General features: G+C 47.9%; 2 protein-coding genes across 7 annotated transcripts in view; one reads left to right on the forward strand and one right to left on the reverse strand.

Annotated features, from left to right (window-relative positions):
- Positions 1-1955, reverse strand: part of LYRM9 (LYR motif containing 9) — a 29676-nt gene extending 27721 nt beyond the window's left edge. For 2 of the 4 annotated variants that reach the window (XM_068210760.1, XM_068210759.1), the window contains exon 1: positions 1850-1912. The gene's annotated coding sequence lies outside the window, so the exon portion shown is untranslated. Of the gene's footprint in view, positions 1-1305; positions 1422-1849 lie in introns of those variants that run through there. The other 2 variants (XM_068210761.1, XM_068210762.1) reach the window with 2 other exon arrangements.
- Positions 1956-3237: 1282 nt separating this feature from the next.
- NLK (nemo like kinase) overlaps positions 3238-23090 on the forward strand; it is a 35501-nt gene continuing 15648 nt past the window's right edge. For 2 of the 3 annotated variants that reach the window (XM_068210731.1, XM_068210728.1), the window contains exon 1: positions 3238-3989. In XM_068210731.1, the coding sequence (XP_068066832.1) occupies positions 3532-3989 (458 nt within the window). In that variant the 5' untranslated portion in view covers positions 3238-3531. The remainder of the gene's footprint in view (positions 3990-23090) is intronic. The other variant, XM_068210729.1, reaches the window with a different exon arrangement.

The raw sequence follows: 23090 nt of genomic DNA on the forward strand, positions 1-23090 counted from the left end.
TCTAAGGCAAGACACTTATTTACCCAGTAAAGCACCTAACTGAACAAACAGTTCAGGTGACACTGTGTGCTTAGACTTGAATAATGGCACTGAGACACTGACCTGCAAATACACTGAGAACCCAGCTTCCCATACAAGGATTATTAGGCCACTGCTCCCTTTTACTACTTGAAAAGGTTTTGCAGAAGAGAAAAAAAGAAAAGTCCATAGTGAAAACGTGTGGGAGAGTTTTAAAAGTCTTCCAGTCCTGCCACCACAGCTCTATGCCCTTTTGTACCCACTTCCTTCCTTCTCCCCCACACCACACCTCCCCAGAGCCCCAGGGGAAGCAGAAACCAGGAGAACCCTTGGGGTGCACCATATTCAGACCTGGCTTGCTATCAGCTCCAACAGAAACCTCAGACAGCTACAAATGTGAGTTCTAAATAAGTATTCTGTCTCTAAGTCCAATAGGTAATATAAAATGGCTGGAAACCAAAATTTGCTTGTTTTCTTTTTTTAAGTGCAGTCTCAGTTTTTAAGATGGTAAAATGACAGCAAAACTCCGATATAATTCCAGACTGGACTATTAGTAACCATATTTCCAAAAGCAACAGGGACAGCTTTAACAAAGGAACCCATCTTCAGTCCTGCAAGATTTTTCTTCATTACATTCTCAAAGAGCAGGCAAAAATTACCCAAACCCCATTGTTATAAAGTATCCCCAAAGTATCAAACCCACACTTGCAAAGATTTTGCACTGGGGTTTCGGGAGTCACAACAGGCTGTCACATTTCTACTCTCTCTTCCTCCCCCTGCAGAGGAGCCCGATGCTGTCCAGCTTTCAGAGGCGAACAGAGAGGACAGAGGACAGGACTGCACCCTCAGGGATCTGCTGGCAACAGCTCAGCACCGCAGCTGTCCTGTCACAGCCCGGCTGGGCTCTCTTCTGCCCCGACGAAGGAGAGGCTGTCAGCTTCCTCGCAGCACGGCAGAGCAGATCCCTGTCAGTCACGGACTGCCTCGAACTGCTCAGTTCGGTCACCCGAAAGAACCTCTTTGTCACCCTCGCGGTCATGAACTCCACCACCATGGGAAAGGCTCCAGTAACCTGGGAGAGTTTTTCTGAGGTAGAGCCATCAATCAGATATGATTAATATTCACGTGAGAAAATGGAAGGTGTTAAAAGTGTCGAGTTTTTATCCACCTCTGTGTTTCAGGGAACACTGATGCCTTGCCCAAGTCACTGCAGTCCCCAAGCATGCAGATTCACAGCGTGAGGGAACTCGAACAACCAAAGGATATTCGGTCCTGGTTAGCACGTACCTCGCAGTGAGCCCCGAGCGTGCTCTGAGCACGCTGAAGGGAGCCTCGCAGGGACTGCCTCGGGCAATGGGCCACGGCCGTGCACTGGGAGCATCTACACGCTCTCACTAGCGGTTTATTTCCCTTTCCTGCCAAGGGGAGCTGACAGGGTGCCACCCCCTGCTGCCGCAGCCCAGGGGCCCCGCTGCCGGCCCCGCTGCCGCCGCTCTCCGGTCCTCAGAGACTGGAAAAACAGGCCCCGAAACCGCGCAGACCCCCACGCCCTTCGCGGGCGGCCCCGCTCGGCCCCCCGTGCTGCGGGACCGGCCCCGGCGGGACGGAGCGGGGTCGGCCCGCAGCCAGCGAGGCCCGAGGGCACCGTGAGGCGGGCGGGAGCAGAGCGGGCACAGAGGGAGCCGCCGGGGGCACAGGAAGCGGGCAGTGCGAGGGCACAAGGACACCGGGACCCGGCGCGGCCCCTCAGCCCGCCCCCGGCGCGGCTCGCGCTCCGCTTCCCGCCGCCCCCTCAGCGCCCGCGGTGACCCCGCGCGCGCCGCGTCCTCACCTCACCCCGCCCCGGGCCGCTATTGGCCCCGTCCGCCGCCCGTCAGCAGATCGCCCCCGCCCATTGGCCGCTTGCCGCCTGAGGGCGGGCGCAACGGCCGCTTCCGCATGCGTCACGCGGCGCCGCGCCCCGCGATTTGTGGAGCGGCGGCTCCTTCCCCGCCCACCGGCTCCGACCACTGGTGAGGAGAGCTGTCGGTCACGCCGCCGCCCCGCCTCCCAGTGCCATTGGCCCAGTAACCTCTTTTCGGGCTTTCGTGTCTCTTCATTGGCTAATTGGATTGGACGGGCGGCTGCGATTGGGCGAAAAGCGGGTCCCGGGGGCGGGACTTGGCTGGGGAGCAGAGTCCATTGGCCGGCGGCCCGCGGTGAGTGGCAGGAAGGTGAGGGAGGCGGGGCCGCCCGGGGTGAGGGTTGTGTGAGGTGAGGGAATCTCGCGGGGTCTCGGCGGCTCCGGGCGCGGCGGCGCGCGGTGATTGGCCGGCGGGGTCACGGGGGCGGGGCCGCGCCGCGCGGGGGGGGCGGGGGGGGGGGGCCCGCACGGCCGCGCGCGGTGGGCGGGGCGCGCCGGGCGCCGCGCGGTGATTGGTCGGGGGCGGCTCTCGCGCAGCCCAGCGGGCCGGGCGCGATTGGCTGCGGGCGGCGTCGGGCGCGCGCCCCGCGGGGGGGGGGGGAGCGCGTGCCCGCGGCGCGGCGCGGGGCGGCGGGACCAGGTGAGAGCGGGGCCGGGGCCGGGCCGGGCCGGGCCGGGCGGGGCGGGGACCCGGGGCCGCCCCCAGACCCTCCCGCCGCCCGCGCCGCGGGCCCCCTGCCCTCCACCCCCGGCCCGACCCCCCCGGCCCGGCCGGCCCCGCCCCGCCGCGGGTCGCGCTGTCAGGGGCCGCTGCGTCCTGCCCTGCGCCCCCTCCCCGGCCCCGCTCCGCCCCGTCATTCATTCGCCGCTTTTCCCCCTCCTTCGCCCTCCATCCCCCCCCCCTCCCCCGCCCCGCCATCCCTGTCCTGCCCCGGCCCTTCCCTTCCTCTTTCTGTTTTTATCTTCTCTCAGCCCCCTCGCCCCCCTCTCCTCGCCCTGCGGCCCCCCCCCTTCACTTTCTCTGGGTCCTTGTGTGTGTTTCAGGCCTTCAAGGAAAAGTTGCAAACTCCCGAGTTGTTGCTGCTGTGAGGGAGCAGGTGCCTGGAAGGAGGGAGCAGGTGTCTGGAAGGAGGGAGCGATGTAGGAGGTGCCCGGGCTCAGGGAGGTTCGGGGGACACATGGAGAGGGTGTGGGAATGGCAGGGCTAGGCTGGCCAGCCCTCGCGGCGTGTTCAGGGCAGAGGCTCCGAGCCCTCCCTCCGGAGGGAAGGGGGATCGATCACGGTGTTTAATTTTTATAACAAGAAAAACAACAAAAATAACCAAAAGTGAAGGAAAAAACCCACCCCAGCCCCACCCCAGCTGCCCAAGGATGGAGTTGGAGTAGCCAAGCCCGGCTGGATGCTGGGGAAGGGGTTGGCGCCCGCACACATGAAGAGACTCCCCGAGTTGTTTGGCTTCGCGAGGAGATAAGGCCAGTGGAGCTCCATGTTTTTAAAGGTGGGCCGTGTATGATGAAACCCAACTTCTTTTAAAGTGTAGCAGATTTAATTTTTATGGCCAAATGACAGCTTGACCCAGTTGTTATCCAATCAAAGGGCATTTTTTTGAATGTCTCTTTGTGGCACAACAGCCAACGCAAAAATGATGGCGGCTTACAATGGCGGTACGTCTGCGGCAGCAGCAGGTCACCACCACCACCATCACCACCACCTTCCTCACCTCCCTCCTCCTCACCTCCATCACCACCACCATGCTCAGCACCACCTGCACGCCGGCTCGGCGGCCGCGGTGCACCCCGTGCAGCAGCATGCCTCCTCGGCCGCCGCGGCCGCCGCCGCCGCGGCCGCCGCCGCCGCGATGTTGAACCCAGGGCAGCAGCAGCCGTACTTCCCATCCCCGGCCCCGGGCCAGGCCCCCGGACCGGCTGCAGCAGCCCCAGCTCAGGTACAGGCTGCAGCAGCTGCTGCAGTCAAAGCGCACCATCATCAGCACTCACAACATCCACAGCAGCAACTGGACATTGAGCCGGACAGACCCATCGGATACGGAGCCTTTGGTGTTGTCTGGTGAGTAGAGACAAAAGTGAACCGATACCTCCTTGTCATTCTTTACCTGGTCATAACTCATCCTTGTTTTTGTCATCTGAATCAGAATACAAGAGAGCTGCTTACTAAGAGTGTTTTTGCTGGTTCTTCTCCGTTCTTAGAAAGTTGCTTCGCTTGTTTGCGTTGGCAGAACGAGGTTTCCAGTGGTGAGGAGCCACTTCTGACTAACAGCCCACCCTGCCGTTCTCTTCTGAGACAATACAGCTTGTTTATGCCCTTTCTGTACCTTTAATGAGAGCGTGCATCCGTGCAGCTAAGCCGTGCTTCCTAAAATTTCAGGTTAACAAATGAGCACTGGAATATTCATTTTGACCTGGCTTAAGAGTCAGAAATGAAAAGCGTATGAAAATGTCTTCCTTGTGCAGTCACCTGTCAAGATCTTTGTCTCACGGCGGTTTGACCCGCGGTAATGCTGTGTGCTACCTAAAACAGCACAGCTGAACTCCGCTCCCCTCTCAAAAATGGAAATGGGATTTCCTGCCTCGCTGTAGCTCTGCCTCCGGCCCTTTTATCCCCCAGCCACGTTTCAGAGGAGTCTGTCAGCGGAGTGGAATCTCTCCTAATGCATTTTATGACTACCTTAGAGCCATGTGTGTAATTAGTGCCCTTCAGGAGCACTGACACAAAGCTGGCAGCAGTGTATATATATTTGTATATAAATGTTTGTCAGCGTGCCCTGTTCTGAGCGGTGCCTGGGAAGCATGAAGGCTGGCAGGGGTTGTTCTGGAGAGCAAGGCGTGTTGCAGTGCACTTCCTGCAGCACGAATGCAAAGTTTGCAGCGTGCAGCTGTGTGTGGTGTCCCAGCCCTCTGCAGCGTTCCCAGCCGAGCCTCTGGGGTGCCCCAGGGGTTTTGCTTTAGGCACTGGCCGAGCTGCAGCTTCAGTGGGAGGAGTGGCTGGGTCACGGTGTGTGCCTGGAGGGAGACAGAGGGCTCAGCAGGGCAGGCCTCAGGAGAGCAAAGCCCCTTCTGCCTGCAGCCCAGCCCTTCGAGTTGGCCACAGGTCACCAGCCCAGTGCTGGCAGCAAAACGGTGCTTTCTGGGAAGGCCGAGGGAGCTGCAGGAGCGAGGTGCAGGTCAGTGTTGTGGTTGCTCTGTGTGCCTTCCCTCAGAGCTGGGGAGTTCATTGAGACGCCGAGTTCTCCCAGTCAGAGGGGAGCTGTTGTGCAGTCAGCACTGCCGTGCTCTGGCTGTGGTACGGCATTAAAAAGTGGGTGTAAAAGAATGAAAACTGACAAGGAATCTGCTGTAAAAAGTTATCTAAAGATACTTCCATCAGTTTGTATATTTTTTAAAGTATGGAGTTTTATAACTTAATTTGTTACGGTCTTTGCTTAAATTTGTGTCGTTATGTAAGAACAGCCCTTTTTACTGGTGTTTTGTTGTTTGCCTGTGCATTTCCCAGGTCTTCATTTTCCCCGTTCTGTTCGCCAAAAAACAAGGTGCAGAAAGAGAGATCTGCTTCCACAATATTCAGTGGAATGAAAGGTCACGCTTGCATATTCAAATATAATATCATTAGGAGTGCTGAGGGGAGAAAGGAGGTGTAGAGGGAAGGGTCTGACTGACATCAGGTAGGAAGGACAGTGCCAAAAGCATCCGCCCGTCCCGAGCCCTGGGCTGCGCACCTGCGGCCGCCCGGCAGGACCTGCCCCTGGGGGACTGTGCCTGCAGAGCTGCAGCTACAGCTTTGCTTTGAGGTAACAACAGCTTGGGAAAGAGAAAACAACAAAGGGGGAGGGTGTTAGCTAAAAGCAGAAGCTGGGAGCTGGGATCCCTCCGGCAGAGCTGCGGCTGCTCTGGCTGAGGATGTCATTGGTGGGAGTGAGTTCCTCTTTGCTCACGTGTGTTTGAATTCAGTGGTCCCTGCTCAGCTTTTGGCATTTCATGTTAGCTTCTGCTGGTGAGTGCAGGCTCAATTTAGGAGTCTGTAAGCAGTAATTAAATAGAATTTTAGTTTCATTCAAAATGTGGTAGAATGCCCAGGTAATTGAATTTTAGCTATGTGAGATAAAGTAAACACTGACTTGAGTATTTATAGTTTGAGGTGACTTGGACATGAGCAATGTGCTCTTGGGTTCAAGCATGACACGGGATTCACAAAGGCTGAGTGACTTTGGAAGGAGGATTCGTTGTTCTCAGTACCTTGTCTGAACATTATGTGTGCTAATAGGTAACTGAAAAGTTTTTCTCAGTGCTTCTGAGGGAAATGGATGTTATTCCATAGACAGCCGGGGTGTTTGCAGAAGTCTTTCATCTGCTCTGATGTGTCCCTGCTTTGTTGGGGAGGTACAGCTGACCTGCAGCTCAGTTCAGTGCATCAGACGAGCGATCAGCGTGTGGTGTTGCACTTCCTGTTACCTCACCGAGAGAGATTTTCTCCTGGCAGTTGAATTAGCATTTGTCATTAGTTCATTTGTCTGGTACTCGATGATGTTTCGGGGTAGCTAATGTGCTGCTGGAGCTTTTCACTCGTGAAGAGCCAAAGCCTCGTGCTTCAGCACTTTGATTATTAACCCCTGCGGGCGGGTGCTGCTGCCGCTGGTGTCTGCGCACACAGGCCGTGGCCTCGCTCAGCTGGGCACCACTTCTGTGGAAATCAGCTGTCCCTGGCACAGCATCTGCTCTGCCTGCTGACCTGGCGCGGGCACGGTGTTGCTGAAGCAGGGGCAGGTGTGCAGGGACTTTCCCCGGGTCCTGCAGGTTTGTTTCCCCACGCTCTGGTTTGGTGAATTGCTGCAAACACAGTCATGTTCCTCATTTGCCAAAACCAGAGTGATTTGCTCTTGGAGTGTTCCCTGCTCTCATGTTCCTAAAGTGCTGAAAAAACCCAGATTTTAATGTCAGCTACAAGCTCTGTCTGTGTTCTGTGGTTCAGACTGAGCAGGGCTGACTTTTGGAAATCTTATGTCTGTTCCAAGAATAAGGAGCTGTCCTTTGGAGAAGTGCTCCCAGTTTTGCTGGGGAGACATGCTGCTGCCATCTGGTGGGATTCCTAAAAAAATAATAATAAAGATAATTTAAAAAATGTATCGATTGAATCGACCAAGGCTGGTAGGTTTGAAAGGAGGGGTGAGGCCTCAGTCCCTCTGCAAGAGGTGCTGGTGCTGTTTCCATGCAGGGTTCCTGAGCCTGTGAAGAGGCTCTGCAGCTGCAGGAGGGAGATAGGGAATAATGACCCTTGCTGCTGGTTCAGGGTGGTAACACTGCTGCTGAAATGTGGAAATGTCCTGTTGGCTGGGATATATCTACTCCAGTGGGATAGGAATGTAAGGTGTGGGGGAATTCTACTTGTCTTCCTTGTGTGTCTTAATTTTGAAAAGTTATTGTCGTTCATCAAAAGCTGTGGAACCAAGCAATCTCTCTTAATAATGTCAAATCCATGTTAAAATGCATCTCTGTGGGAAAGCTGTTACAAGTGACAATAGAAGAAAGTATTTGAATTAATATTTTTAAATTCCTGATTTACCCCATTTGAAATTGTGTGTGTGGGTTAATGTACTTGCTTCTAATCCTTTTTATTCAGGAGGTCACACGACAGTACAGTGTTCCAAACAGTTTGGCTGTTTGGACATCATGTTCAGGCTGTCATAACTTTAAGGGCAGAAATAACTTAGCCTTAATCTACTGTTCATTCCTGGCCTCCAAAGGCCTGAAAATGCCAAAGTCATTGCTCCATAAAACCCAAAAGAATATTGCATACAGGGGATTGTTGCCTGGACCCTGGAACTATTTTAAGAGGGTTTTATCCCAGCACTGATACTAAGCACAGCAGCAGGAAAGACGTTTCCAGGATAAACTGATAATCTCCCTTTCCTTTAAAGGAACCTGTCCTGCTGAGCAAGGATACAGTGGGGATAATGTGTTTGGGGCACAATTGCCAGAATGTATACTAAGGGAAAAAAGGTCTTATGGGTTCAGAGAAGTCTGAGAAGTGGCAGGAGAAGTTCCCCTTCTGCTATCTGCTATTGCTGAAAACCACGATGATGTTGGCATAGTTAATCCTATTACTGATGCCTGGGCTGGTAAGCAAGGAAAGTTTAGCAAAAGCTGAACTATAGACATTTGTTTTATGAAATTCATTAGGACTTTCGGTGGGAGAGGTTTTTTCTGAAGTTAAAGCTGTCTGTGTCATCTTTTTCCAGTCCCTCAAAACTCACCTGCTAGCAGAAGACAGTGCTTGACCATCAGGAAATGTTCTCTGTTAATTAACAGGTGGACAGTGGTTTGCTTTGAACGGTGCAATGTGACATTTTGTGTTAGTCTGAAGTGACTTTTCTGCTACTGCTGAGCAGGGCTGGCGCTGTTCTGCTCCTCACCCAGCCCACAGGAGAGGGCTGGGGGCACGAGGGGCTCAGGGCTGTTCCAGCCCCGTGGCCCCGTGCCCAGGGCACAGAGCAGGGGGGCAGAGAGGGGCTGTTGGCAGTGGGGTGTTTGTCTCCCCAGGTCGCCTGCGCCCAGCTCTGTGGGGCCAGGCCTAGACCACGAGTTTTCCACTCTTTGTGTTCTACTTCAGTGAGTTCTGCTGTTGTCTGGATGATGCAGATAGACAGTGATTTCATAAGAAGGAGGCAGAGTCGTTTTTATCCAGTTATTGGAGGCAACCAGGAGGATGCCTAAGGCAAAGGAGGCAGGGCTGGCAATGGGCACGGAGTAGAGCGGGGATGGGGTTTCACATTCACCATCACAATGGAAGGAGCTGCGGGTGATGATCTTGGATCCCTATGTCAGTATTTTTTATGGGATTGCTTTATCTAAATTGGATTCTGACCTTGTTTGTGAAGAAATGTAGTAGAACAATGACCTTATTCAGGTTTTTCTGTATGGGAAATTTTGCAAAGCTTTATGTGTTTGAGTGCTTGGGGCTTTTTTTCAAATTTCCTGAAAAGAAAAATTCCCTTCACATTTAAATGACTGTTTCCCAAATGGAGTGAATTAAATGAAATGGATATAATAACTCCTTGCATTCAAATTAGACGTTGGGATTAGGTGAAATTCTATCCAAGTAATATATGAGATTGTTCATTATTGTCTTGTAACATGATGCAAGAAAGAAGGAATGTGAATAACATTTTTTTTTCCTCAGAGTTGGGCGAGGACCATTTGGGATAAATTAGTTCACTGTAAATTCTGCCAAGGTCAGAGTTTCAGAGGTCACCTGAAATGCAAGTTGCTTTGCAGCACCTGCAGACCTTGATGTTGTTTGTATCCACACAGGACTGGATGCTGATAATCCAGTTAGATCCTGGTAGCATTCAGTGTTTTTTCTTCTTTCCTCTGAATTCTGCGAATGTTACAGCTTGTGACTGGATCTGCAGTCTAATATTGATTTTCCAGAAGACATATTTCAGATGTTCTTTTCTCTCTCCCCTGACTCTTTCATCTCTTTTTAAGAGGCTATTAAAGTTGTTGAATTCCCTAATCCAAAACAGAGCTGTTGGTGTTTTGTGAGGGTGCAGTCCAAAGTGTGGGATCCCCCAGAGCAGGAGATAAAGGCCATGAAAGGGTCTGGGGGGAGGCTGCTGGGTGTGCCTGGGCTGCTTCATTTCTCAGGGAACAATGGGATAGAAAGAATAGCTTTGGGCAGGTGAAGTGGAGGAAACCTTGGGGATGTGTTTGAAGTGTTTTTTGATTACTTGTAATGGTTGTATCTGGGTCTCATGTATCTTTAATCCTCTGGAAAGTTCTGCCTCCTGGTCTGGAGTAGGTAATGTGCAGCTGTTCTTGTGAGAAAAGCTGGCTCACAGGTGTGTCGAGTTTGCTTAAATGGCATTTGTGTTCATTAATATAATTGGTGATGTTTTTTACAAGGTATGTTAAATCCACAAAGAGTTTGAAGTGCTAGAAAATCTTACAGTAGATGCTGTAAGTTTTGATTTATTGGTAGTCAGATTAGCTACTGCACCTGTTTTGTAAAAGTAGACCCCTGAGTAAGGTGGGAGATGCTTAAATCAAAGTGGCAGATGGCAGGCAGTACAAACCTGTATGAAAAGGATAGAGACTTCTGGAAACAATGCTTTGTTTATTGATGATCATATTTGCTCATAATCAGCAGTAGCAGGGTTTAAAAAGGGGATGGGATGGGGACTGAATGGGTGGTAGCTACAGGTGGTACAAACCATAGCCATTACCTAAGAGGGGTTAGAAAAGCTAATGTGTTGTAGCAGTATTTTTTTAATAACACAGATAATATATTTTATTGAAGTTTTATTTCCCCCACTGTCTTTTCTGACCTTTTATCACTTCTGCTCATTTTTCTTATTTTCTGCCATTGTCTGTGGTACTTGGTATGAAGTGCAGCTTACCAACAGCATGCTTAAATGAAAACAGTAGTGTTTGGAGACGAGGGGTAAGTTGTAGAAAATAAATAATGTTTCCCTGTGGAAATCACTGGAGCTCCATCCACAGTGTGTTGCAGGAGGAACGTGGAAAAGGGCAGAGTCATCTCCTCTACAGAAACACGTGGCCCTCCTCAGTGTGTGTGTCCTGTGGGCACACAGGGTGGATGGGCTGCAGCCTGTGGCTGCAAACTGTGTGAGCACTTGTGATTCCAGCATGTGGATCACAGAACTGAGTCTCATCTGGGGAAACCCCCAACTTGCCCATGGTCACAGATGCCTTAAAATCACTTGAGGTGCTGATGCTGTAATGTTTGGTTTTGTATTGTAAGTCTGCTGAGAGCCTCAGTCAATGAGTTTGTCAGCTCAGTTTTCTAGGTTCACAGTTCCCCAGTTTTGCTACAAATTGCCTGGGGGGGTTTCAGTAATTGTGGAAAAATGCCAGTCGTGTTCAGGTGAACTCAGGTGTGTGAAGTGAGTGCACGTGGTGCTGTTCAGGCTGGTGTGGGTACAGCCCTGAGAGGGGACAGGAGGGCAGAAAGCTGCGGGGAAGGGCAGCCAGGTACCAAAAGTCACCAGAACAATGCACCAAACCTACCAGAATAGTCTGGACTTCATTTCACTATTTAGAGCTGCATCATCTTATGCAATTGTGATGGATAAATAAAAGCAGACTTAGACCAGCCTTGATATGAAACAACTTCCATGGCTACAGCTCTGGAACATGGCCATGTACAGTCTTTAAAAGTGCTTAGTAAGAACTTGAGCTTTAATCTTGTGGGCTGTGGCAGAATCAGTGTGTCCTGGTAGTATCATTCTTTAATTTCCTGATGTGGTGTTGTTCTATAAAGGCTTGGAAGCACTTGTGTACGAGTGGAATTTTTATGCTCTTTATGCTGTTGGATATAACATCAGAATGGTTATAGCAGAATCATTGTGTAAAATACATATTCTCTTATTGCTTTAATTTTCTTAGAACATGATATGATGGTACTTTGGTGTAATTCGAAACAAGAAAAGCATTCTGTTCAAAAACTCTTAGAGGAAATTCTATGGAAAAGTGAAATATAGTGGGAACTGTAGTAATCCTTGGACTTTAGAGGAGGATTTTCTTTCCTCCGTTCTCTTTTACATGAAAATGCATTTTAATAGTTGCAAAAAAAAAAAAAATTAAAAATTGCTCACCAGAGAAACAGGTGTTCCAGTTTCCTTGTCGCTTTGGAGTGGTGCTAATCCTCAATCTGCTCCTGGTTCATAGCAGTTTGTCTCCATTATCCGGGTACCACCAGGCGGTGCTCTTAGGGTTTGCTTAGTTTTCCAACCTAAGTGGTGTCAGGGTAGAGCCTTTGCTTAATGGGACCAGTGAAGTTGGGGATGGTATTGAGCTGGTGGCCAAATACTTATTCAGGGTTTGAGCTAGTTTATTATGCTTTTTCTGAAAAGTGACTGACTCTGCCTTCTCCCTTTGTCAGCGTGTGTGGAGTTGGCTGTTGCAGGTAATGCACTTTAGTGTTTTATCTGATACAAATTCATGTAACTCTTGAAGAGTATTTGTGTGTGAGTAGCAAAACTTACTCCATAAAGGCAGTAGCAGCTTTCAGCAAGGAGCAGTTTTCCTGCCGTGCACAGCTGCTGAGGTGTGTGCTGGCACTCGTGTGCGTGAGGGAGGGGAGCCTGGCACGCGCTCTGGGCCAGGGGACTGGCTTTCTCTGAAAACCATTCTGTTCAGCCTTAGCTCTTTTGGTTCCTCATGGGTTAAGGCATGCTACAGGAAATACAGAAAAAGTTCTCTCCCAGTGCATTTTGAACCCCGTGATTGATGTAGGGCGCTCCTGTCTGGAGTGGAGCTGCTGGTCACTGGCTTCTGGGCACGAGTGTGTCTCTGCCTTTTAACTGGGGACCTGCTTGGCTTCCTCCTGCCTTCGTTTTTCAAGGCCCTTGGCAGCCCATGTGAGACTATTTGAAAGCCCTCAATTAGAGCTTTTTCCCCCAGAGATTGCATGGTGACCGGACAAAAGCGTTGTTTAAAGGCTGTTCTCCTCTTGCAGTATAACTTCTCTTTGGGTGTTTCTGTAAATTCTGCTTGGCTCGTTCAGAGCAGTCTTTGGAAGGGAGATTTCTTTTCGGGACAGGGAAGAGAATGCATTATTATCTCCGGGCTGCTTGCCGTCCATCTTTCTTAATTTTATCAATTCCTAGGCTAGCGTTTTTGGTAAAATGAAGAAAAGAATTTCCTGAGCCTCTCAGTGCTTTGTGGCTCCCCTGTGTTCTGCCCGATGCGTTTGAAGTCGAGACCAGCCCTCCTGGGTGTTGATTTGTAGCTGGTGGGTATGATGCTGGAGCAGAATTTCTGGTTTTGCTGTTGCTCTGGCTGGAGGAAGGGCTGTGCATCAGGCAGAGCCGTGTGTTCCTCACGTGAGCGCACAGAGCAGCACTGCCCAAGGTCACACGGGGGCTGTGTGCAGGGCATCCCGGCACCAGGAGGGCAGCTCAGACCTGCTCTGGGCTCGTTAGAAAAAACACCATAAAGACAGTCAAAACAACGCAAGGGGAATTGAGATATTATTCCTGTTCTTGAACAAAAGTGGGGAGTCTCCCGATAAATTCACATTTCTCAAGTCACCGCTCGTATCTCAATCTCAAGGACAGATAGGAATGGACCCAAAAAATGAAGATCTACCCATGGTTTTGTCAAGGGCACGTGTCTTCTAAGTGATTGTTCTCAGAGTCGCTGTTGTAAACATGATGTACAGGTAAAGATCAGTGGGGTTTAGTGCTTTTTGTTCTGCTGTAGTTCAGCATATGGAAATGAAAAAAAAAAAAAAACAACAAAACAACTACCAAACACAGAACCAACCAAGGCTAGTATAAAAATAATACCCAGCTTTTTAAGTGAAATGGCAGTGAGTAATGATTAGCATCTACTTTATTCTTATGTCTAAATTCAAATTGTTGGGGGCAGAAGCTCCCACATAATAATTGCTGTTAATTTAAAGGGACAGTGGCCTGCATCCTTAGTGCTCTGTCCAGTGCTGCTTCACCAGTGAATATCCACATGATGAGCTGGAACAAAAGGATGTAAAATTTAGACCTGCTAGAATCCTCTTCAGGTTTAAATCTAAAAGCCATTGAAAGTTGCCATTTATGATTTGGCAGAGAAGGAATTTTATCTTCTCTTGTAGATCCGGACGGTGTGTGGAGAGGGGAGTGTCTGTATGTGCTGGGGAATCCTTCTGTGTCAGTGACTAAAGCAAGACCAGCCCAGATCCTGCATCCTGCCAGTCTTTGTGCACCACTGTTCGAAAAGAGAATGTCCTACAGCCGCTCTGAGAGGCAAAAATGTATTTAAAAAAATCTATTTTACCATGGATCACTTGATTTAATTGAAGACAGCAAGAGTTCTACCTAAGAGCTTAACTAAAAGCAGATTTTAATTATGAAGTGGAAAGTACATTTCATTTTTTTTTCAATTATTATAGATACCTCAAGGTATCAGAGTGCTTTTCTGAGCATATTTGCTCATTGATTGCACTTGAGAAGTCAGGATCAAGGACTTGCACCGTGCTTTTGCTGGCAGGGCATTCACATCCTCACGCGAGCCTGTAAGCTGAGCTGAGCTTCCCTTCTGCCCCTGCTGAAGAAACAAAGCATGTATGTTCTTTGGGTTTGGATTGCTTATTGTTTTCTGAAGCAGTTGAGGAAAAGTAGGTGAATGTTGACAGAATCAGGACCAGCTTTGACCTACTTGTGGCTTTTTTTCTGATCTCTGTCTTGGGCATGTCACCTTATCATTTTTAAGCTACTGTTTACTCATGTGAAACCTCATCTAAAACACTGAGAACTGACAGGTGTTTGGTAATTTGAATATTAAATGTATATATCATCACTCCCACAGTTGTTCCCAAGGAGATTTTGTCATTTACCATATGACCCAGTAAAGGGAATTCTTCTGTAATAATTTTATTTCATCCTGAACTATTGTTTAAACTCTGGGTTTGAAGTATTTTAGAGTCATTAATTCCACTCCCCTGGAATTGCACCCATGGTAGTGATTCCATCTGTTATCACAGGGTTTTTGACAGACTCAGAATAGAGTAACATATATTAGGATTTTCCTGTCAGTTCATGGAGATCACTGGAAGCTAAATACAGCTGTGAAACGAGGAGGTCAGAAGGGAGTCCTGCAGGTCAGACCTTGGTGTTTCTGTGGATGGAGATGTGAAACCAAACCAACTGCATCGTAGCATGTCAGTTAATTCGGTTTATAACACTTCAGGCTGGTTTTCTTCTGGTGGGAAGAGGGAGAGACACACTTTCCTTGAAGATCTTGTAATATTTAAAACAGTTCAGTGAGATGACATTTTGTGGGTGAGTTTTAGAAGGGGGAAAAGGCCGAGGATCACTGGAGCTGTGCTTCCTCCAGCACCTGGTACAGGTCACCTGGCCCCAGCACCAACACATGAACAGGGTTGGCTGGCTTACCTGAAAATTTGGATTTTGCAAATTTTACAGTATTTCAGGCATTTGGATAGTAACCAAACGACCTCTCATAGAAATTCATCAGTTATGTGTTCTGCTGATGCAGACACGGAAGAATTTTGAGCAGTCTCATCCCACTCTCAGCAGGCTGTTCACTCAAAGGTGCTGTTCACCTCTCCACTTCAGTGTGTCACTCCAATGGCTCCGGGTTTCTGAAACTGCCTTTTGAATCTATTGAAAAGGAGTGGTTATGGCTCCAGTGTAATTGAGACTGTCAAGGAAATAGGTGGAATTTTTACAGCACCATGAGACTTGATGGTATGTGACAGAGGATCATTCACTTCACTGGCCCATGGTAATGGGAGACTGATGTGTCTTTAAATGCCCTGGCAATAAATAGAAGACTGATTTTTACTTTTTTTTTTTCCTTCTTTTTTTGTAAGGCTATGGGTCTTTCTTAAATCTTCATTAACATGTACTAAAATATAAAGCACTTCTTTCATGTTCCAAAAATATCCCATCTGAGACATCTTCTAGACTTTTGGACTGTAGAGGTTATGAATTTATTTATTTCACACTTGTGTTTTGACATGTCCCTTCTGTTCCTACAGTAATTCAGAGAAGGAATGACTGGGCAGGGTTGAGCACATAGAAATCTTTACATAGAAAAAAAATGGCAGCAGTTTGCAATAATTTCCATGAGTAAAATGTGCAGAGGAAGCCTTGGAAAAGCTGATGTGAAATGCCTTGTGTACAGCTACAAGGACACAGCTGCTGATGTGGCTGGGCCTTTACCACCGTTGTCAGACAGCCCAAAGGATGATCCTGAGCTGGCACTCTGGGAAAAGCTGCACAGCTCGGGTCAGATGTGCTGCTCCCTTGGCTCTCAGCTCTTGCTGTGGTTTGTTCAGCAGCAGAGCAGTTGAGACGTCTCTGCTTAATGTTTACTTTGGCTGTTGTGAAGTGTTGGGCTTGGGAATTAGGCATCTTACAGGCTTAGTGTGTATTCTGAGTAATATTTTAAAGTTTGGTGATTCTAATATCCATGCCTATGCAAGACAAATAAAATACTGTTATCTACAATAATTTTTGGTAAAGAGAATGGAAGAGAAAGTGTCAGCTACGAAGCATTCTGGTTTCAATTCTGTGTTCTGTATTACTGTAGAATACAGAATTCCTCTGAATAAGGAACGGGCAGAGTACATTGCAACTTGAAAGGTTGGTAAGGGGGGAAAGGGAGTCTCTTCCAGGGAGAAGGGGAGAAGGGGTCTCTTCCAGTTGCTATAGCATGGAGAGGGAGCAGTTGGGTGTTATCTGATCTCAGAGGGTTTCCTTGGGAATTGATCACCTCTTTCTGGTAAGTAAGGTTTGGCTCTTACAGCTAAAAAACTTGATGAATGTTCATGTATTTATCATCACTACAGAATTTGGGGAGATGAATATAAATAGCAGTAGATCATAAAATTAAAAGGTACCCTCAGCCTCATACATATATACCTATTTATTTGTGTGTTTATTTACAATTACATCAAAGTCCCGAGGCTTAATCCTTAACCAACAGATAGAAATATCTCCCTGGTGGAAGCAGGGAACACTGCAGTGTAATTCCTTTGAAGTGCTGAGTTTCAAATGTTTGTGGTAGCCTTTGGTTTGAATCCTCTTCTGATTTTCTCCTGTGTCAGGAAACAGCCAAACTTGATGGTGGTGAAAGGAGGAATGGCTGAAATAGGACAGATTTCCCCTGTAAGAGGAGGCGTGGAGGTGTTGTTGGGATTGCTGTGTGATTTCACCGAGCGGTGAGCAGAAGGGAGCTGTCACCGTTTCCTCCTGGCTTGCTCTGTCCCGTGCTGGGAGGGTGGGAGGTGCAGGGGAAAGCTGCTGGTCAAGCAGAGGTGCTGGGATGACCAGAAGCCTTATTAACCCACTTTGCTCTGGGGGTGCAGAAATACTCCAGCAACTGTGCCAAGGCCTGCAGGCTCGTTGGACCTGGAGAGGAAGGTTTCTCATCGGGGTTTTTCTTGGTTGGCTGGTGGGAATGGGAATAGAGGTCAGTGAATTGGGGCAGGAATGTGCATGTTATAGTGGTATAGGCTTTTAAAATAAAGAAAAAAGAACTGTAAAAATACATGGAGCTTTATGTGTTTATTGGGCGTGTTATTTATTTGTGAGCATCACATCCAGAGCTATGCCGTTGGCTGAAAAAAAGAATTAAAAATGAAATTAAAAATGTATCCAAATAAATGTCACGTGTAGTATAGTAATCTGTTGTAGCTGTGGTTCATATAGGCAGATGAGAAGTGAACAAAAAGGTCTGAAGCATAGTCAGAAAATTTTGTGTAAATGAGGAAATAAATTTGATTTGGAAAGCAGTTTCAGTTTTAAGCTTCCATGAAGGAAGACAAATTAAACATTTTTAAAGATATTAGCCATAACAGGATCCCTTTAATTTTCACTCCTTTCTTTTAAGTAAGATACTCTGAATCACTTTTTGTTCAAGGAGACAGATTTCTTGCAGTAATCAGTTTTGCTTTTAGCCCTGATTTGTAAAGAATAAGTGATAATGGCACACATGCTGGAGGGTGTGATTAGAACCAACGTTAAAAGGCTTTTTTAGGACATCGTGGTTGGAAAAGGAGCTCTGGAGAGGTCTGCATTTAGCAGGAGGGAGTGAAGCACACCTCTGAAGTCACTTAATGCTTTCCCATAAAATACCTGTAAGTGGAAAGGAAATCTGGATGTTTTCTTCAGGCTCATGTGAAAGTTCCACATGAATCTGTTAGCTTGCATTCAGTCAGTTCTTTCCCTGAACAGATCCCATACCATTGAACAGACCAGCTCCTGAGGATATGTGTTAGAAAGACTTGGCTGTTTGGAGTAACTTACAGGTTTTCTTGAAGTGCCTTTGGGTATTTTTTGATTGCTTTACAGTATTCCATGGAGAATGTTGAGAAAACTTAAATGAAATGCTGAGAATGCACATTGGTAGTCAGTTAATTAAATTGTCTTTTTGTGTAATCTTCTTAAGTAACTTATTTTCTGTTCAGTGCCTTTCCAACAAACACAAATTGTTGTTCACATGCAGATTCCTGCCTGCAAAACCTACTTTACTTGCCAAAATACTAAGAAAATATTTAGCAGGTGGAGTATATTTTTATATGTCCCAGATGTGTAAAAGTACAAGAAGTTTTTACTTTTGTCTGTGAACACCTTCACCCAGCTTTTGTCAATCCCTATCAGCCTGCCCATGGCTTCTTGTCGGGTGATCAGCTGTGTCAGTGAGCAACTCAGACTCCTGCAGCTGATCCCCAAGGATGGGTGAAACAGGGAACTGTGTGACTTGGCTTCTCTGCCTCCAAGTTAAATCCAAGTGAAATCGAAGTTTTGCTCTGTAGTATCCCCTTAGCTATCTTTTTGCAGTTTGCTTTCATATCATATCTCTCAAAAGATTTTTTTTTTTCCCCACTGTAAATATTTCATTTTAGGATCTTTGAAGTATTGCCAGCTGGAGGCTGCTACAGAGCAATAGTGACCTGAAAATCAACAGCACATCCAGTGCTTAAATAGCTCAAAAAATAACAGCTGTTCTTTTTGATAATGTCTTTTAACAATGAAACCTTATTTTTCCATGCTTGTGTGCTAAAAATTGTGCTGTCGCTAACAACTCTGCCTCGGTGTTTCAGACTCTTCTGTGGTGCAGCTACTGGGACGTTTTGTAGGCAATGATTTACTGCAAGTTGTGGAATGTTTTTTAAGTCCCCGAAGTGCTGATGTGAATAGGTGGCCACACGTGTCAGTGTCTGAGTCTCGTGGGGTGAGCAGGTATTTAACGGAGCTCACAGGTGGGAGGGATAGCAGGGAGTGATGTGATTTAACAGGGAATGATGTGATTTGTCCCTGAGCTGTGTCTCTGGCCCGTGGGTGGGTGCAGGATCCTCCTCTGGTCGGTTCCCCACTCGTGGGGTCACCCCGGGATTGCGTGTGCTTCCCTGGCTGCGCTCCTCCTGCAGCCTCCCTGCTGCTGTGGCTCTGGGGCTCCTGGCTGCCAGTTTTATTGCTCTTGGTGGGGACAGGCCTCGCGCTGTAAGGTCAGAGCAGCCTTCCAGAGAGCTCTGGTCACGGCACTAAAGTGAAGAGGACTGAGCGCTGCTCTGCTGTCCTATTTTCCTCCTTTTCCTAACGAATCTGTGGGTGGCTTTTCCTTTAAAAATTATAGCTGAAATGACTATGAATATCTCCTTTAAACGAGATTGTATCAGCTTTTGCATCTTTCAGACAATGTATATACAGCCAGAGGGTAAAACCCATTATAATGCTACACTAATTGCATGAGTGTCTGTGCTAAAACTCTCCTGTGAGAAATCCAACCAAAACAAAACCTGGCTCCTGAGGATCCTTGTCCCAGCACTGCTGGAGGGGAGCCCAGGTCACCACGCTGGCAGGACAGGGTGCACAGTGGGCTGTGACACACAGCACGGGAGAAAAAACTCATATGAGATTAGAAAATTGGGCTCCTCAGACCAGGAGCCCGGTTATCTGCGAGGAGGCTCTGCTGGTTCTCTGCTTTCACTGCTGGGGTGAGGCACCTCCAGAGAAACAGTTCATGTGTTACCCAGGAGCCCTCAAAAAGAGATTAATCCCACCTCTCCCTCTCCTTGTTCACTTGGCAGAGCAGAGTGGGACTGAGAGCCTCTCTGACATATGCCTGGGCTGCCATTGTTCCTGTCTGTCTGTCCTGCCTCTGTCTCGGGGCTGTTCCCTGCTCGTCTGTCTGTCCTGCCTCTGTCTCGGGGCTGTTCCCTGCTCGTCTGTCTGTCCTGCCTCTGTCTCGGGGCTGTTCCCTGCTCGTCTGTCTGTCTGTCCTTTGTCTCGGGGCTGTTCCCTGCTCGTGTCACCGTGCCAGCACAGCTGTTTGGGGCCAGCCCGAGCTGCAGCAGCCGCTGCCCGGGCCAGGAGCGCCTCACTCGCGGCTTTGGGCTGGAAAACTGACTTTCAGGCTACTGAAGTTAGAACCGTTCAGCATTTGAATAATTTAACTTCCATTAGGAGCTGTCACAGAGCTTTAAAACGCGTTTTGTGTGCGTTGGCCAGCGGTGTGGGACAGACTGCAGTCTGTGATGGGAGAAAACACTGCTGTCAGCAAGCAAGGTCACTGGAGAGCCCGGACGTCACCTTTGTCCTGTCTCCCTGGTGCTTGAATCTTTATCGGGTAAAAACTCAGCCTGTGTGGATGCATTTCCTCTTTTTCCTTCAGTAAGACATCCGTTGCTAAATCCACATGTATGTATTGGTTTGTTTTCTTAAGGATTTCACATTTACGTCCTTATTTTCCTCACCTCTCCCCTCTGCTACCCAACAGTCCATTAAATGTTGTGGATCAGTTTTTGTCACATTTTGGTAGGGCTCAGTGCCTGGCAGTGACTTTACAGAGAACAGGGCCTGGTCCCATGACCTGTGCCTGTGTGCAAATTTTATGTACTCAATCAAGCATTTCCCAGATAAGAGATTTGATAAGTGCACAGCCTCTCCCTGCCCTTCCACTTCAATCTTGGGAATCTTGTGGGTTTGTGAGCTTTTCTAAGGGATTTTTAATATCATCCCATGCTCAAGTATATTTTGAAATATGCCAAGATGTGATTGATTGCAGTACCATGTGCTGAAAAAGTGGCATATTGGGATCACATGCCTTTGAGTATGAGCTGTGCTGTTTGTTTTAAAGTGGTACATCAAACATGCCTGGGTGAGCAGCTGAAATGCTTGTGGGACCAGGTCACTTACATATCTCAGAGTAAGGCTTGCTGGAAAAGCTTTTGATTACGAGTCAAGCAACTGAGAAAAAAAGTTCACTGACTAATAAGAAAAACTTGCAGAGTAATCCTATTAAATTCCCTCCCTTCTGGTGAGTTCTGATGTAAATTTATAGATAGTCTCTATAAATGTGAAGGGAGGTTTGTTTCCGTGATAGAACAAACTCCACCAGCAGTTTCCCACACCACCCCAAGAGCATTCTTTCATTATCTTGCTCCTGTGTAATAATTGCACGGAGCAGTCACAAACTTGTTTTTCTACCAGTTGAAACTACAGAACAATGTGTATGCCTTGACCTGGATTCAGGGAGAGAAAAAGTCACTGTTGGCATAGACTCCACCTTGAAAATTTGCCATCAACATGGCAGAGAGTTGCTAAAGGCTTATAATGCGTAATTGAAACGGCTGAATGCCTGCAAGGATTCTTTGAGATAAGGATTGTCTTTGAAAACATTTTAACTAGAGGTCTGGATTGTGTCATTAATCTCTTCTGTAGTCCTATTACTTTTTAAAATTGTATTATTTCTGGTGTGATTAGCTTGCAAAGTAAATAGAAGGTGCAGGTATTGTAAAGTATCTTTTTTCTTTATGTGTTTCATGTCAGACTATTTTAAAAGCTTTTCATGTAGTTCTTAAATATAGCAAGTCATACATACATTATGTATCATCAGCAGAACAAAAGGGTTTCTGATGGCAGGAGAGTGGCCCTGCTGCAGTTCGGGGATGCATCCCATTGGTGTGCTGGCCCCAGGGCTGGTCTCCTGCTGTCCCCCACCTGCTCTGGTGGTGATCTGCTCCCCAGGACGTCCTGCCCTTTCCCCAGCTGTGTGCTGGCCCAGCTCCCGCTCTGTCACTCCAGGCGTGGGGGCTTGGGATGCCTGCACTTGCAGTGTTCAGTGCTGGATCTCCCAGCTCAGGGTCGCTGTCCAGTGTCGCTCCTAAAGGCACGGTTAGAGCTGAGCTATCTGCCTTGACACAAGATTTAATAACTTACTTTTTGCCCCATACCTATATATAAATTTTTGCTAAGTTATTTTTGGTTTGAATCTTGGTCTGTGATCTCTTTATCCCCAGCTGCAGTTGGTGTTAGTAAGTGGACCCTTTGAGGCTTCAGTAGTGCCTTGTGATGGATGGCTCCTGCCTGCTGGGCCCTTTGCTGCGGGATTCACCCGTGCTGGAATGTCCTCACAAAGCAGGGCAGGGAATTCAAATGTGTTCTTCTGAGAGCAGCAGTAAGGAAAGCTGCCTTTCTAGCTGTTCTCTCAATTAGCTCCTAGGAGATTTTCCTGCTTTTCTAGTTTCTCCTGGGGATATGTGACCTGATAGCATATTGCTATAAATAATTATTTTACTAGTATCAAAGTAGGTACTGTACACAAACACAAAGCAACATTTTCAGCATCTTTTTTTTGGATGCTGTAAATACCAGGTTTTCAGACAGGCTGTTTCCTTTCTTCCTTTCTTCCTTTCTTCCTTTGTTTCTGTTCTTTGGAATGCCAGCCTGACAGTTCTGATCTTCAGAACTTGGACAGTTAGATTTGTGCTGCCCCTTGAAGTGAAATTGCTGGTGAATAGTACAGAGCTCCCAGCCCATGGCAGGGAGGTGAGGGGCAGGCTGGCGTTGCTGCTGCTGTGGGGGAAAAAGGAGAGGAACTGCTTTCCAGATGGATACTGCAGGGGATCATCACTTGTTTGTGGAAGTGGGTTGTTTAAAAGAAAAAAGAAACTGGTCTTAAATGCGAATGCCACATCAACCTCACTGAACTCCTTCCTCTATGAGAGACTGAGACAAGACTGTTCATTCTAGCTTTATTAGCTTGATTTTTAGACTAATAAAATGGAAATGCTAGCAGTTTTTAAATTTAATTTTCTTAGATAGGAACTATTTAAGCAGATGTTTTACAGTGAAAATCAGGTGTTTTTTTAAATATGCATTCAAAACACCCTGTACGGAACATTTAAATAATTTCTGTGGCGTTTGCTTTGACAAAGAGCTGGTTAAGGAGCTGGTTGTGGAGCTGGACACTGAGCAGGGACATCCCCACTGGGGATGGTGGGAGCTGCTTTGGAGGACTTGTTATCCCTGCTTCATCAGCTCCTGGGCATGGATGAGCCTGTGCTGGGCAGTTTATGAAATTGTAATATCTCAAAACCACCTAAAACTCCACAGCTGATTCTGATGTGCTGTTACTGTGCACAGGATGGGATGTTCTCTGACTAACCAGAGTGGTGCCTTGCTGGTGTGGCAGGAATTGGGAAGCTGATTGCTGTGGATACGGCCTGAATTTGCAGGCAGGAGATGAGAGAGCTGTACAGGCACCCTGCTGCGTGCCCGTGTTGTTCAGCCTCTGCCTCTGCTGGATCCTGAGCCCCAAGTGTGCCTGATGGTGATGAAGAACACCTTGTTTTGCAGGTGCCCCCAGGTCCCCCGTGCCCTGCGTG

Source organism: Anomalospiza imberbis, chromosome 20, assembly GCF_031753505.1.
Source record: "Anomalospiza imberbis isolate Cuckoo-Finch-1a 21T00152 chromosome 20, ASM3175350v1, whole genome shotgun sequence".
Taxonomy (NCBI): Eukaryota; Metazoa; Chordata; class Aves; order Passeriformes; family Viduidae; genus Anomalospiza; species Anomalospiza imberbis.